The sequence below is a fragment of the Neoarius graeffei genome, chromosome 27, assembly GCF_027579695.1.
Source record: "Neoarius graeffei isolate fNeoGra1 chromosome 27, fNeoGra1.pri, whole genome shotgun sequence".
Lineage (NCBI taxonomy): Eukaryota > Metazoa > Chordata > Actinopteri > Siluriformes > Ariidae > Neoarius > Neoarius graeffei.
Genome location: NC_083595.1, coordinates 19,433,496 through 19,451,546, shown reverse-complemented (window position 1 = coordinate 19,451,546; position 18,051 = coordinate 19,433,496). Strand labels below are relative to the sequence as shown.

Below are 18,051 nucleotides of genomic sequence, written 5' to 3'. Positions count from 1 at the left end.
CAATTGTGTGCCAGCAGTTTTGGGAAGGCCTGCATATGGGTGTGATGGTCAGGTGTCCACAAAGAAAACTGCGCACGCTAATTAGTTGAGAAATTTGGACTGTTTCTTGATCATCACCTTGAGTGACTCAACAAAATGGCTGCCAATCGCTTTGTCACCATAAGTGAGGAAGAATTACAAATTATGAAAGAAAATACCAATCCTAAAAGCACTAAAGATGCTACAATGTTTGGTCCCAAACTATTCAAACGTCAGGTGTAATTGTGATTTATTTAATCTGTTTCAAAACAAAGTATTTTATGTCAGTCGGCATAGATAAGTGACATAAGTCTGTGCGCATTGATTATATTTGCATGCCACTTTTGAAGTTTGAAGTGAATGATTTTTTAATATGTTTTTTTTTTTTTTAATAATCACCTGTGTATTTATCCAAAATCAATTATCTGCCTCAGACTCAGTGAATATCAGTAAATAATAACCTTGACTCTGTCTTGGTTATTATTCACCAACATTTATTCATTTCGCCTTCAGTGAATATTTGTGTTTTTACACACACACACACACGTTATTCCACGAAATCGAGTCGTACAAGCTGATAGCCAATGAGGCGCATAGCCAAGTAGGCTATAAGCCATGTACAACAAGATTGAGTGGAATAACTTTTATTCTATCCACATTCACTGGATTTTGAGAAGCGGAGCATTTTTATTTTTTGCAAATTCGATAAATAAATATTTTTACAAAACATCTGACAAAATAATTTCCGCTTAGAATGTAAACAAACTAGCAAAATGACAGTCGCAATTTATGAAAAATGTTATAATAATAATTCTTGAAAAATAAAAAAGATACGTTCTTACCATCAAATACTTTTATTCCATATTTTGTTGCTTTTTTGGTATTTTTTAGGGTTTTGTTTTCGAGTAGTTTTATTTCGTCCCTGGTTGGTATAGCAACACGCGCTGTCATTTTGTTCTTCTTCTTCCGGGTTTTTTTGGCAGTAGGCAAATCAACTGAAAGGTCCATCACCAGCACCGACTGGACTGGAGTGTGGAACAGGAGATACTGGAGAGGGGGGACTGTATTCTTTTAGCTTTTTCTGTTTCTTTTAAATACTTGATAACAAAGCTGCCATTTTTTTCCTCTACTCACAGTATATGCACATACATGTCAACCTATACGGAATGTCCGTATTTTATACGGATTTGATTCAATAAACGTAGTATACGGGCTTATAAATAAAGTTATACGGATTCTTTAAAAAAAAAACTTCAATATTTATTTAGAGCTATAATCAATTCCCACGATGATAAACGTACTGTACACCACAGACAGCCAGTAAAGAGTCTTATGAAATCGCGCGTTATCTTGTTGTAGCGAGACTTCGTTCCACTTTTGATCATGCGCACACCGCATTGCGAGAATCCCGCCAACCGGGAAGTCATAGACATATAAACATAGACGCCGCCTTCTGCATAGAATCATACGTCATCCTCGCCGCCATATTGGATGGGGCAAAGTGGAGATTCTTCAGCCGTCTCTGGTATACAGTAGCCGAGAATAAAGATGCCTCATTCATGTGCTGCGTTTAACTGTACCAACAGGTTTACCGTCCAAACGAGATCACATGGGATTACCTTTCACAGGTGAGACTGGAAAAATACTTTGTATTCATTCTGAAGGTTTATTGTTATTAATATTGAATAAAAAGTAACTGGGATATATATTGCTAATTATCATTCAAATTTTAGGTAAATTATTTTAATTTGCATCTTATACGGATTTTATAAGGGAAATACGGATTTTGGAGGTTGGTTATACAGGTTTGATTGACCAAAGGTTGACATGTATGTATGCACTGATACCCTAGTAGTAGAGTAGCCAATCAGAGCATGTGATTGCTCATATCCAGTGAATGTGGATAGAGAATATTATTTATTTATATATATATTTTTGTCTTAATCAGGCAATCCATGATAACTGATGAAAACTACCAAGAAATTGATAAGGATGGATTGCAACAAGGCTTGCAAGATTGTAGTTTGGAGAACTGTACTTGCTCTGCCCCTTTTAAACCTCTACTTGCCAAATCACTTCTTGTAAGGGAGGAACTCTTGAGTCAGAGGCATCACTTTCTTGAACTACCATCACCTCTTTCTTTGGCAAGTTTAGAGATGGTAGGTTGTCTCAATTCCAGTCAAACACACCCTCTTCTGTCACCTGACAACTTCTGGGAGAAACCACAACTAAATGGTGTACTGGAGTGTAAACCGGCCAGCAGCCATCTTAGTGATCTAAAGAACCATCCACTTGTCTTAGAAAATCATGGAACCTTCACCAAAGGTACCAGTACCTGCTCTAGCAAATCTTTTGATATCTTCCCCATTATGGCAAAGAAAGATGCAAGAAATTCCCTTCCAGTAGACTTGAAGATTCCACAAGTAAAGGGTATGGATCTCTCCTGGAACTCCAGTGGCAACATTTCTAATATCTGTAATTACAGTTCTGTTACTGTGGGCAGTGTGTACATGGATCATTCTCTCAGCAGGAGGCTTAGGACCATTTTGCCCAAACAGAGTAGTAGAGCAGGCTTGGGAAGTCTCTTTGATGGAGGTGGGGTGAGTGAGTATTTAGGCACTGATGCTGACCAATATACATCTGGACCTCAGTATCCAACCTCAGATCCAGAAGCAGATCCAACAGTCTCCAAGCAGCCACGCAAAAAAAGGGGCCGGTATCGGCAGTATAACAGTGAGATCCTTGAAGAGGCTATTGGTGTGGTGATGAGTGGAAAAATGAGTGTTTCAAAGGCACAGAACATTTATGGTATTCCTCATAGTACCCTGGAGTACAAGGTGAAAGAAAGGATGGGCACATTAAAGAATCCACCAAAAAAGAAGCTTAAAATGATTATGAAGATAGATAGACAAGACTCTGCAGTGACTGCAGAAACTGAATCTCTATCAACACCAACTACCACATCCAGCACAGTACAAGAGGATGTATCATAGGTGCTGAGAAAAAAAAATAGTAAATGCACCATTTTGTAAAAAAAAATTAAATATTATTGGCAAAACAGGGCTTTAACTCTGCCAATTTGCTTTGCAGTATCTGGGTGAGCACAACCATAAGCATCTAATATGATGGATGAACAGTGGTCACTCCAAGGAGTTCTTAGGTTTTTTTTTTTTTTTAAATCTCACAAAAAGTAACATTATTAAAGCTATGAGAGTGGCAAAACCAGATATTTTGTATAAGAAAAGAAGGAACATTATGAAGTTTAACCTCTTACTTGCCCTATTTTCTCCCATCCCTTATGTTCAGCTACATCCAAAAAAAAAAAGGCATGTTTGGGAGCAGTAAAAATGGGTTATAGTTAGCAAGTTAAAAGAATAAGAATTAATATTTCCTCTCTTGTCCCACAATTCCCTCCCTCATACTACAGGTTTGTAAAATACTTTGGTAATTAAACTCAAGTCTGCATTGATTCTTACTGGGTATCTGATACTAGTGTGTCTGCCTATTTATATAACTATTTTTCATTTATAGCCTGTTATATTAAGTAAAAATAAGTTAGAAATGCTGTTTTAGAACATGTTGCTTTAGGGAAAAAAAAGTAATTCAGGGATGAATGATTTGAGTATTTCAATGGTTCATTCTGTTTTTATTTTTATTTGCAAAAATTCTGCTTTCATTTGCACTGTACTTTCAGTCTAGGGAATTACCAGATACTGGTGATTCTGGTGATGATTTGGTGACCTGATTACCTCACCGTTATTTGTGTTACGCACTTAAGAGTCTGTGTGGCTCACTTCAGGATACTAAATAAGTGTCCTCCAATGAGAGCCTCATTTTTATAAGCATCGTTTTAAAGACCAATGCTGGCATTAATTGCTCCAAACGGGTATGTACAATTCCCTCTGAAAGTATTGGAATGGCAAGGCCAAACCTTTTGTTTTTGCTACACATTGACTTTTGGGTTTGAGATCAAAAGATGAATGAGACAATAGATCAGAATCTCAGCTTTAATTTCCTGATTCTTATATCTAGATCTGTTAAACAATTTAGAACATGGCACCTTTTGATTGAACCCATCCATTTTTCAAGTGATCAAAACTATTGGAACACATAACTGTTTAGTGTTTCTCATTGCCTAGGTGTTCCCTGTTATTGTTTATGCAATTAATATCTATGAATGTCTACTCTTAGTTGAGCCCTAGGTTTTATCTGGGATTAAAAAAAAGAGGGATAATCATTCAGAACCATTGCAGAAGCCACTACAACTCTTTGGAATGTTATGCAAAAGAAAGAAACCACTAGTGTACTAACAACCAGGCATCAAACAGATAGATAAGCCAAGGAAACAGCAGCTGTCAGTGACCTCGCCAACAACCTCCACAGGGCAGGGGTGAAGGTATCACAATAATAGAAATACAGAAACCATACTATAAGATGCAAAAAAAGCCCCTCACCAGCAGTAAGATTTGAACTTGCAAAGAAATGCAGAGATGAACCACAAAAGTTCTGGAACCAAGATTAACCTCTTCCAAAGCAATGGAAAGGCCAAAGTGTGGAGATGGAAAGGATCTGCTGATGACCTAAAACATACAAGCTCATTAGTCAAGCACTGTGTCATGGCTTTGGCTTGCATGGTTGCTTCTGGAATGGACTCAGTAATCTTTATTGATGATGTAATCCATAAAGGTAGTAGCAGAATGGATGAAGAAGTCTACAGAATCGCTGTCTGCCAATACACAAAGAAATGGATCCAGTCTAATAGTGAGGAACTTCATCATGAAACAAGACAATGACCCAAAACATACTGCTAACACAACAAAGAACTTCATCAGGAGGAATAAAGTGGAAGTTTTTAGATTGTACAAGTCAATAACTAGAGCATTTGAGCATGCATTTCACCTCCTGAAGAGGAGACTGACCAGAGAAACCCTCCAAAACAAAAACTGAAAGAAGCTGCAGGATAACCTTGAAAAAGCATCACCAAAGAATACAACAGTTTGATGATGTGAGTTGCCATATTGATAGTTCTTGCAAGTAAGGGATATGCAACCAAATACACTGCCTTATTTACTTTAAAAACTATCTGTTCTGATACAGATAGTTTAGCTCAACTAAAAATTGGGTGGTCTGCCACCAAAATGCTATGTTTTACATTTAACTCATCCAGATATAAAGATCAGGAAATTAAACTTGAAATTCTGATTCTACTCTCAACCAAGAGTAGATATTTGGAGCTATTAATTGTTTAAACAATAAAATGGAACACCTGGGCAATATATGTTCCAATGGTTTTGATCACTTGAAAAAATTGATGGGGTCAATCAAAAGGTGTGATGTTTGAAGATGTTTAATACATCTTTCTTAATGTAACTATCAGGAAATGAAAGCTGAGATTCTGATCCATTGTGTCATATTTATCTTTTGATCTCAAACCCAAATGTCTTCAGTATCTAGCAAAAACAAAAGAATTTGCCTTGCCATTCCAATACCTTCAGAGGGGACTATAGTTGTTCCTGAGATTTTCGTTGAGACTGGCATTGCTTGGTGTGCAGTCGGCCTGGGCCACACTGGCTATGTCACTTGTGAGTGATGACTATGTTGCAGAACTGCTGCTGCTCACATGCGTGTGTTTGTCCACACTACCAGCATTGCTCCTGTGACTGCCAGCCATGTCTTTCCACAAAAACCTCTCTCTTTTGAGGTTTTTTTTATTTTGCCTTTGATAACGGCCATTAATAATAAAATGTTTGATTTCATTTCATGATCACTTTAATTTATATTTAGTGTAGACAGACAAAGGTTGATAATGTGTGCTCAGCTGTAAAAGAAAATATTTGTCATTATCAAAGGCAAAAAGTCAATGTAGAAAGATAGGGTTGGCAGTAGCGGCGCAGCAACGCTGGTGGCAAGGACAAATGCATGTGAGCCACAGAAGTTCACTGATGAAGCCATCACGTAGAGGCGATGCAGCCAGTGTGCTCAGGCCCCATGGGATTCCACTGGGTGCACCTGTGTTGTGTTCCTGATCGTGGCCACACCCATGTTGTGTTCCTGATCATGGAATCACAATGCTTGTAATTCCACCAGACATGTCGCGGTGTATTTCAGAAGCAGCTACGTTGCCAGACTGCATTGAGTTTGCCTTCGATGATGGTCATCAATAATAGAATGTTTGATTTCATTTCATATATTTTTTAGTGGTTTTTTTCCAAGTTTTCAACAGATCTACAGTGGGGCAAAAAAGTATTTAGTCAGCCACCAATTGTGCAAGTTCTCCCACTTAAAAAGATGAGAGCCCTGTAATTTTCATCATAGGTACACTTCAACTATGAGAGACAGAATGGGGGGAAAGAATCCAGGAAATCACATTGTAGGATTTTTAATGAATTAATTGGTAAATTCCTTGGTAAAATAAGTATTTGGTCACCTACAAACAAGCAAGATTTCTGGCTCTCACAGACCTGTAACAACTTCTTTAAGAGGCTCCTCTGTCCTCCACTCGTTACCTGTATTAATGGCACCTGTTTGAACTCATCTCATCTCATTATCTCTAGCCGCTTTATCCTGTTCTACAGGGTCGCAGGCAAGCTGGAGCCTATCCCAGCTGACTACGGGTGAAAGGCGGGGTACACTCTGGACAAGTCGCCAGGTCATCACAGGGCTGACACATAGACACAGACAACCATTCACACTCACATTCACACCTACAGTCAATTTAGAGTCACCAGTTAACCTAACCTGCATGTCTTTGGACTGTGGGGGAAACCAGAGCACCCGGAGGAAACCCACACGGACACGGGGAGAACATGCAAACTCCGCACAGAAAGGCCCTCGCCGGCCACAGGGCTCGAACCCGGACCTTCTTGCTGTGAGGCGACAGCGCTAACCACTACACCACCGTGCCGCCCCTGTTTGAACTCGTTATCAGTATAAAAGACACCTGGCCACAACCTCAAACAGTTACACTCCAAACTCCACTATGGCCAAGACCAAAGAGCTGTCAAAGGACACCAGAAACAAAATTGTAGACCTGCACCAGGCTGGGAAGACTGAATCTGCAATAGGTAAGCAGCTTGGTGTGAAGAAATCAACTGTGGGAGCAATTATTAGAAAATGGAAGACATACAAGACCACTGATAATCTCCCTTGATCTGGGGCTCCACGCAAGATCTCACCCCGTGGGGTCAAAATGATCACAAGAACAGTGAGCAAAAATCCCAGAACCACACGGGGGTCATTCACACCTAGTGAATGACCTGCAGAGAGCTGGGACCAAAGTAACAAAGGCTACCATCAGTAACACACTATGCCACCAGGGACTCAAATCCTGCAGTGCCATACGTGTCCCCCTGCTTAAGCCAGTACATGTCCAGGCCCGTCTGAAGTTTGCTAGAGAGCATTTGGATGATCCAGAAGAGGATTGGGAGAATGTCATATGGTCAGATGAAACCAAAATAGAACTTTTTGGTAAAAACTCAACTTGTCGTGTTTGGAGGAGAAAGAATGCTGAGTTGCATCCAAAGAACACCATACCTACTGTGAAGCATGGGGGTGGAAACATCATGCTTTGGGGCTGTTTTTCTGCAAAGGGACCAGGACGACTGATCCGTGTAAAGGAAAGAATGAATGGGGCCATGTATCGTGAGATTTTGAGTGAAAACCTTCTTCCATCAGCAAGGGCATTGAAGATGAAATGTGGCTGGGTCTTTCAGCATGACAATGATCCCAAACACACCGCCCGGGCAACGAAGGAGTGGCTTCGTAAGAAGCATTTCAAGGTCCTGGAGTGGCCTAGCCAGTCTCCAGATCTCAACCCCATAGAAAATCTTTGGAGTGAGTTGAAAGTCCGTGTTGCCCAGCGACAGCCCCAAAATATCACTGCTCTAGAGGAGATCTGCATGGAGGAATGGGCCCAAATACCAGCAACAGTGTGTGAAAACCTTGTGAAGACTTACAGAAAACATTTGACCTCTGTCATTGCCAACAAAGGGTAACAAAGTATTGAGATGAACTTTTGTTATTGGCCAAATACTTATTTTCCACCATAATTTGCAAAACAATTCTTTAAAAATCAGACAATGTGATTTTCTGGATTTTTTTTTTTTTCATTTTGTCTGTCATAGTTGAGGTATACCTATGATGAAAATTACAGGCCTCTCATCTTTTTAAATGGGAGAACTTGCACAATTGGTGACTGACTAAATACTTTTTTGCCCCACTATTTCTTCCCCGTTTCATTATCATCTTAGTTTATATTTAGTTTAGACAGATAAATGTTAAGAAATGTGTGCTCAATTTTATATATATATATATATATATATATATATATATATATATATATATATATATATATATATATATAAATTGAGCACTCTTTTTCTCATGTCTGTGACATATATCTCAGACATTGAAACTATAGTGACAGGCAGCAGATCTTTTCAATGTCTATTTTTCTATTTTTGCTGAGTACCACTTAACATCATGCATGAAAAATAGGCATCACACTGAAACGCTAGTCTATTTTGTCCCAAGCCACGTTCAAGACGTACAAAGAAATAAACCAAATAGGTCAACAAAATCAGGCAGACAAAACATTCTGCTTCTGAAACGCTTCCAGTAGCTACGCTGAGTACAAAACAAAATCCAAGTCACACACTCGACGTCATGGAACTGCGCTCAGTGGAATCCATTGGTGTGTATAGTAAGGAGTAAGTTTAAATTATTCTAATAATATGAAGAAGCCCATGGCCATACACTATTTTTCACTGAATCTCAGGGTAACTGAGATAAATGTATAATGATATAAACGAAACATGAGTTAAAAATTTAACAATTAAAGAAAAACAGGCAACACTGTCTGTTGGTAATAGGACTATATGTAAGGTGTCTCTCAGGTCTAGGTAAGCCATTAATGATGTAACCTGGCATAGAGAAATAGACCTTCAAAGGATTTGTTGAAAGTTTGGCAGGAAACCTCTGAGAATAGCACTTTTTGTAAATAATATTTGGAAGCATGTTATTATAGTACCGGTTGCAGTAGCAGGTTAGATAATGGTATGAAAAGACAGAGGATGGAACATTTAATGTCCTAAAATAACCAAAATACTGCAGCTCTGACCCAAACCTATTGACTATTTTAATGTACACTGGTTGACAACTTGAATTAGTGTGTAATGTATTTGTAAACTTATCAAAACCTTGTGTTCTACCTTTGCATTTGTCCTGGTGCTCACCTAGTCTGAAAAGAATATTTTAAGAAAATAACTTTGTTACGTTTTTATGCATAGCTTATATTTACTTATTCAATTTTATTTTGTCATCAAATGGTATGAAACCATTGTTGAACATTAAAATTAACCTAATTTATAGCCATCAAATCTGCATGTGGAACATACCATTTTGATCTAAGTTCTTTTATTTGATGTTTTATATTTACCCTTGTTAATGAATCTTCCTGTCCAACACAATCTCCTCTGATGATCTTCAGATTTTCCCATGTTATGTGCATATGAATGTAATAGAACTTTACCTTGGTTTGTAAAAGATGGTACCATTTATGTTGAAAAATATTTTACTGTTGCATTTTTTAACACAATACAGCTGCAGCCTTCAACATTGTTTATCTCAGGATAAATTGAACTGAAGGGGCTGCAATACTGGTCAGTCACAGGGTGACATACTTAGTAGTGTGTAGATATAAGTATAGACATATGGCTATCTTTGTCCAACTGCTATACCTCAGCCTTGGAAAACACATTCACGTGTATGGCTTTTCAAATTCAGCATTGCCTGAAGAAGGAACATTTGAATTGTGTGGCAGACAAGTACTTGAATCCAATTCATTCATGTGCTTTCAGGTAAAAAAAAAAAAAATGTAAAGATACTTTTACATAAATACTACATAATGGATATGTATATTACTGTGTTAGAATAGACACATCAGGGTTTTTGTTTTGACTAAAATATGAACCATGGTTTTAACCATTACTCATTTTTATTTATTATTTACAATTCAGGACAGAAGTTCCAAATGAAAACATAGAAACTGGAACTGTTAACCTTTGGTTGTATATAGTGTACAGTATATGTTCATATGGTTAATTCACTGATTAGTTTTGCACACCACACTGGTTAACTACAAAAAAATGCTCTTCTCTTACCTCACTTTCTACCATTCAATTTTGCTATAAACATCTCAGATCGCCATTTTTCTGAGTTTTGCCCTGTGATTCATATCGAGTAACCTCAGGTCAGTCCTCTCCAGAGCTGCTAATTCTACAAATCAGGACTTTACATTACTGTGCATTGTATTTCTGAAAGTGTTGTGTTGTATTTCTAATACAAACTTAGATACTGTTTTATGGAAAATGTTTTATAAATGTTTTTTGTCATGTTCCTTTAGTGTAGTCCTTTTCATACCTACTTGATTAAATACAGGTCTTTTTTTTTTAATACAACTTTAATTTACTAATATTAAACACACAGTCACACAGTACTGTCTGGAGGTATAATTCACACTGTAACTAAGGATTACATAGACTAGTCAACTAATACATTCACCAGTTGCCACTTTTGGGATGTGAACTAGTTGGGTGACAGAAAATAAATATGATAAAGAAAGCAGGCTAAGTGATTTCATTAGTATACATGAGTGCACCAGAATTGGTTCTTAAATAATCTAATATGATAATTATATTTTTATTTTGTACATTTTTGCATGAATTTATTTACTTGTGTTGTGTGTGTAATATAAAATCTTGAAAACACTGAAGCTGGAAATTTAATTTGTAGTCTGTGTGGTTATTAATTGAAGTGCAGTTTGACAGTCTTTGCTGCACAAATAAAACAGCCTAAAATAGTGGACTAGGACTCATTCACTAGTAACAATTTGTATCGGTCTAACCCATTACATACATACATACATACATACAAGACAGATAAATAAAGCACAGATGAACACTACCTGTAGGTAAATAATTTTGCTCAAAGCTGACTGACATATCACAGAGCAATTATTGTTCATGTACAAAGTTCCACCTTGATTTTTCTTCAAGATATCACTGTTAATCCTTTGTTTGTTTAGCCTCCAAACCTTTAAATTATTTTACTTTTAACAATTCACAAAAATATTCAAGATGGCAAATCTGGGGGGTAGGCACATAGCTTTGATGATAATCACATCGATAAGTAGAAACTCAGTATTCTTTTTTCTTTCCCTTCTTTTTTCAATATTGGTTATGATTACAGGGGAGATGCCAGGTCACATTGGAACTATTTTCAGTTGGGGTAACAATGCAATTATAAGAATAGTGCAGTTATTTACTTTTTGACTTTTGAATTTACAATAAATATATTGTGGTCAGGTAGATTTCAGAGTTTGCTAGATTTTACTACACCTGTAGGCTATACAGTGTCTTTCAAAATTATTCATCCCTCTTGGTGTTTGTCCTGTTTTGTCACATTACAAGCTGGAATTAAAATGGATTTGGTGGAGCACCATTTGATTTACACAACATGCCTACCACTTTAAAGGTGAAAATTGATGTTTTATTATGCCACAAACAATAATTAAGATGAAAAAACAGAAATCTGGAGTATGCATAGGTACTCACTCCCTAAAGTCAATACTTTGTAGAGCCACCTTTTGCTGCAATTACAGCTGCAAGTCTCTTGGGGTTTATCTCTATTAGCTTAGCACATCAAGCCACTGGGATTTTTGCCCATTCCTTAAGGCAAAACTTCTCCAACTCCTTCAAGTTAGATGGGTTGCGTTGGTGTACAGCAATCTTCAAGTTATGCCACAGATTCTCAATTGGATTGAGGTCTGGGCTTTGACTAGGTCATTCCAAGACATTTGTTTCCCTTTAAAACACTCCAGTGTAGCTTTAACAGTATGTTTCGGGTCATTGTTCTGCTGGAACGTGAACCTTTGTCCCAGTCTCAAACCTCTGGCCGACTCAAACAGGTTTTCCTCCAGAATTGCCCTGTATTTAGTGCCATCTATCTTTCCTTCAGTCCTGGGTTTTTTAATATTATAACCCAACCAATTTTTCACAACTTTGTCTCTGACCTGTTTGGAGTGCTCCTTGGTTTTCATGTTGCTTGCTTCGTAGTGTCGTAGAGTCAGGGTCTTTCCAGAACAGATTGATTTATACAGACATCATGTGACAGATCATGTGACACTTTGAGTGCACACAGGTGGATCTTAATCAACTAATTATTTGACTTATGATGTGGATTGGTTGGACCAGCTCTTATTTAGGGCTTTCATACAAAAGGGGGTGAATACCTATACCTCCAGATTTCTGTTTTTTCATCTTAATTATTGTTTGTGTCACAACAAAACAATAATTTAGACCTTTAAAGTTGTAGGCATGTTGTGTAAATCAAATGGTGCTAACCCCCCAAAAATCAATTTTAATTCCAGCTTGTAATGTGACAAAACAGGACAAACACCAAGGGGGATGAATACTTTTGCAAGAAACTGTACTACAGTTTGGAATTGCCAAGATGCTCAGATAATCAGAATGCAGGCTACCGAGTCCCAGTCTGTGGTGAATACATTTCACTTATCAACTGTTCAATGCACTTGTATAATACATATGTATTATATAATAAACATGGAAGTTTAGTCTAATTTCAAGTAAGGTTTAAGAATCTAGATATTCAACAAAGGTTTATTTGAGGTTTGCTAATACCAGTTAACAGTAGATTAAAATTATAATGGGTTAAATGGAGAGAGGAATTTCACAAGCGTGTGATGAATAAAGTTCTTCTTCTTCTAATTAGGTATACTTTTATACCTATAGACAATGCCAGAATTTGTCATAAGCTGTCTTTGGTTGCAGTGCTACTAAATTGGCTGGCAAACTAAACTGGGGCTGAAAAACTTATATGGGTTCATCATAAACTCATCTTCACACAATTTACAATGTAATTATTGCTTATTGATATGAATGTACATATCATGTTTGACCTTCATGTAAGCTGGTACAAAAGTAGACATGTAACATCACTTACAATTTTAATATTACATGAATTTTACAATACATTTGTACACTTTTCTCTCATTTCCTCTTGGGATCAATAAAGTGTTAAATTAATTTTACAATATTAGAATAATATTTATGTCTTTGTGGATGTCAGGATACATAAATGATTGCTTATACACTGCTGTTTAACTATCAAAGTGTTCCTGTAGAATAAAGATGTAAATAAGTCTGAAAATATCTGTTAAAATACTGCCTTGTTATGAATGTGTAAGCTTGTAGGTTGTCATCAGAGCATTGCAGTATTATTCCTAACAAAAAGCCATGCCATCTCTTTAGTATTTTCTGTAGCAAAGAGGATCTAAGATAAATAAGTAGGGTGATTAGTTAAGATCATTACTGTACTTACAAATAATAGGCTGACAAATTATTATAAAATCAAAGGAATGACAGTGAAAAACCAAGCTTTCTTTATGTAACATCACTTGCAATATGGTCTTTGACTTACCATATTTTTATAAATACATTCGAAAAAGTTCTAGGTGTTTAGATTTTTGCGAATCCAGACCTTTGTCCTTTGACATTAAGCTGTATTTGATTGTGTAGTGATTATTTCAGCCTTGCAGTCCAGTGGACTATAAGAAAATGATCATTATTCTCTGCTACCTCAGCTTTGCAATGGTTTTAATGGTGAAGAGATTAGATCAGTTGCTTCTGAAGGAAATTTCATAGCTTTGGCAAATGGGTCACTTTGTTTATTGAGTGGAAACTGTAGCACATCAGACATGGAAGTGAGACATTAAAAATAGGTTTGTGAGGCTTTTTCTCTTATTACACAGACTCCTTTATTATGAGTGTCACTTTGGGGTTTATTAAAAGTTTTGAAAGTGCTCATATCAAAAGCCTAAACTGAAACTGGATAGGTGAATATTACAGTTTCAGGAGTCTGTACCCAGGGTAGCCTCAGAATCTGGTTCTTCGTTGACAGGAGTGGAACCCAGTGTTACCTTCCACTATTGTAGCTCATTCCACCTCAAGGTTCGACTTGATGTGCATTTTGAGATATTTTTTCTGCTTTTCGTAGTTGCAAAGTGTGTGAAAATCCCAGGAAATCAGCAGTTACTAAAATATTCAAACCAGCCTATCTGGCTTCAATGCTCAAAGTAATTTTTCCCCTATTCTGTATCTACATGATTTTATGGATTGCACTGCTGCCACATGATTGGTTGATTTTATAATTGCAAAAATAAACAGGCGTACAGGTGTTTCTAATAAAATGGTCAGTGAGTGTACCGTATACTGTCCATAAGTCTGCTTTCCTTGGCTCTGGAATACATAGACTATGGCAACCAGGGAAAGGCTGCATACGGGCAGTGTGTGTATAGTGTACAGAACAATTTCTGGTTTAAATTGCAAATTACACGCTGGTATATTTCAAATATTGGGAGAGGGAAAGGGGGGTTATGGAGTGGTTAATATCCATATATTGCATATACTGAAAAATCACAAGTAGTTTCAAGTATTTTTGTGTGGTTTTTGTATTTATGATGGGAATTTTGCTAAGATCTGGCATCCATGCCTGTGAGACTTTGCGCGCTCTTGAATTTTTTGTTTTATTCTGCAGGATTCCAGTCCATACCAAGTCTCATTGCGAGGCTTTTTGACAAGCTTTCCCAAAAAACAGTACTGCACCTCATTCATATCTATATTTGTATTTATTTAGAACATTCTCTAAATAATGTATTCAGATTCGGCTATATCCTTATTAAGTGATGCTTATTGTAGTCATGATGTATTTTTTTTTTTCACAATACATGTTTTAAGAGGCCACGTATCACATAACATTTATCATTTTAGAGCATGGTAGACCATTCTTGCATGCATGCATCCTCAATTCTATTATTAAATATATCAAAAGTGTAGATTGTAAGGTTTTAATACAATAATAATAATAATAATAATAATAATAATAATAATAATAATAATACAATATGTGAGCAGTTCGGGCACTTGTGGATTACAGCAGTTATTTAATTTATTTTCTTTGTAATCACTGTAAAATCAAGAAGTCTTATAGAATTAAACAAATATGTACACATAAATAATGTAAATGATTGAGGTGTTAATGGATTGTCTCATCATACCACTCTTGGTGGTTAGTGCTATTCCATTATTTCATATACAGTATTAGCAAAATTTAACTTAACAAAACTTTGGAAAATATACATATTTTACAAAAGTATTATATTACCATTCATAAATGTCTTTGTTTATTGCAATGCTTACTATATAATGAATATTCTTGCATATCATCTTCAGGAAAGGGATGCATCTCTTGCTTATTTGATTCAGGGAATAAATGTTTTAACACAATGAGTTCTATTTAGTCAGAAATCCTTTTACCCTAATATAGCCCATTTGTTCTAGTTTGTTTTCTTTCCTATTTTGTATTAAAATCAGTTTTAGATTAAAGAAAATGGTTATAGCCCCTTATCTATAAAGACTGCCAGTCACAAGCAGTGGAGTTTAGTACCTAATCTTTATTATTATAAAGAAGTATAGAGTGAAAGGGGAATGGACATTAAAATTTGTCCTAAAACTGTTTCCATATCGCGATCTAGCATAAAATTTGCTTTCTTTAGATATACGGCAAGCTAGTATCCAAATCACAAAATCCAAGATATTTAACAATAACATCGGCAGTAATCGCTATCCCAGTTCGTTTTTGCTGCCATACGATAATCTGGGCGCCATATTGTGACATCAGCGCAGTAATCCACTCCGTGTAAACAACAAGGAAAAGCAATGTCTGACTCGGATGTCAGTGAAATTAGCGTGGATTTGTCCGAATTTTCAGAAGAATTATCTGATGATAATGGATTAAAAGAAAGAGAACTTTCACAGGTTCAACCTACAGATATTCAACCATATCGATTTGAACCATATGTGCCAGATACAGAACTCGAAGTGTCTGATGATGATTTTTGCTCCATGCAGTCCATGCAATGTCCTTTCAGCCATGTTTTTGCTCCGTGTCATGGCTGAATCCTGAATGACTCCTGTTTGTATAAATAGGGCACTACATAGGCAGCAGTGGTAGTTTCTTTTTCCCTGCCATGGAAGCGCACTTGTATACTTAGGAGGAAAGCAATTTGCATTACAGCCGTGAGGCGGCTCGGCTTTCCCTTTCGGGCGCTCTCGTTTTCTGTTAGAATTTGGTAAAGAAAAAAAAAATAAATATTATTTACCAGCTTACCGGGTCCATGAACATAAATCTGACAGCTGACAAGGTCGGGATATAAACGAATCGAATACAAACTACCCGCCGGGACTCCTACTTATGCGGCTCCAGCTTATCCTTGAAGCTGGAGCCGCAGCTGGATGAAGCCGGCAGCGCGCAGTGATAAGAAGGGAGAGAAAATGGTGCCAAGCGATTGCGAGGTCTGACTTTTTATTTGGCAACGGTTTTGTGATGCAAATATATCACTCTTTTGAACACATACTGTTTTGAGACGAAAAACGTTTTACTTTCGTGACCCCAACAAACTTGCCAGACTACTTTCATCTGGACCAAAACTGGACAAGAACTGGACTCACAGGATGCTGTCAGGGGTAAGTCAGTGTGTTTGCACGACACTATTGATGGGGATGCCATACAGATTCATGTAAAAAATCCCAAACTATCCCTTTAACATAATATTTTGTGAATGTTACATTGAGCACGGGTTCGTTGTACTTGTTTTGTCCATAGATTCCTCATATGCGAGTCCTTTGGAAACCTAAAAAGTGTCACATTGTGACTAGGAATATTATAGCAACCTGCAGCAACACATCGATTCGGCATTCTCACATAATATGTAGGGGAATCTACAACAAAAAAAAAACGATTCTGCAACTCAACGCGTATAAAGGAATGTAAACATTCATCCGAGAATTTTCCTGGTTACTGTGCTGACGTCATATCCGGCTTCTTCCTGGCGAGTAGAACGGTTTTCGGCAGGGTGCTTGAATCTGTGATATTTCGAACTATTGTGTCGATTTGTAAAAAAACGATGTGTTTACTGATAAAAACTGCCGTGTATTGGTGGACAAAATATTATAATCTTTACGAATAAATGAACTTGTGTTGGTCCTTTCTGTATCCCTTGAAATGCTTGAATGTTTGCATGTAAATAGTACCACATTTTTTTCTATCTGCTTGAAATAATTTAAAGTATATCCATTATAGTTTAATCCATATGTGCAGATGATTACTTCTTTTAGAACCACAAATAAGTACTTTTTAATTACTATTATTGTGCTAGTATTTTGTATGGTACATACATGTACATCTTTTTAATAACTGAAGAGTCTGATAGGTGCAACAGTTGTAAAATATAAGTCAAATGTCATAAATCTTGCTTACACCAACAAAGATGTACTTAAGGTGTCACATGCTGGATCTATTTTCTCTAAACATTTGACTAAAACTGCTTTATACTTACTGTTGTGGATATGGTTGATTGTGTCATTTTGACCCTCAACCCCTCAGGGACTATGATAAGTGATACAGCCTGGCAGTCAATATTACAAAAACAAATCTTTTTAAACAAGTAAAAATGGTAAATTAGATTTTTTTTTTCAAACCAGTGCTTTGCCATTATTTCAGCTGCATTTAAAGTCTGCTGTAAACAGTGTCCCTCAGATACTGTACTAATACAATAGAAGGTAATTTTTAAGTGATCCTGCTCCTCCTAGCACAAATTTGAAATGCACTCCATAATAATGAAAGTGTAGTTTTTGCTTCCAGACAGCTATTATTCTTATTGGATCTCTGTTCTATTCATATAAACAATTAAGCATAATCTGCCTGAAACTAATCAAGAAACAGCTAATAGTTTTACCTGTAACAGCATTCTAACAATCAAACAGTTTTCTATAATTAATCTTTGGCCAATATGATGGTCTAATATTTTTACTTTTGAAATTGTAGCAGATGAGGGGCATTGTAGCAATGTTTATTTTTTCCTGTTAAAAAAAAAAGTTAACATGTATAGGTATGTTG

At 36.7% G+C, this 18,051-nt stretch overlaps 1 protein-coding gene across 1 annotated transcript in view; it reads left to right on the top strand.

Annotated features, from left to right (window-relative positions):
- lcor (ligand dependent nuclear receptor corepressor) overlaps window positions 1-3,011 on the top strand; it is a 195,951-nt gene extending 192,940 nt beyond the window's left edge. The window contains exon 4 of the mRNA XM_060911545.1: window positions 1,967-3,011. Coding sequence (XP_060767528.1) covers window positions 1,967-3,011 — 1,045 coding nt within the window. The remainder of the gene's footprint in view (window positions 1-1,966) is intronic.
- Window positions 3,012-18,051: the final 15,040 nt, after the last annotated feature.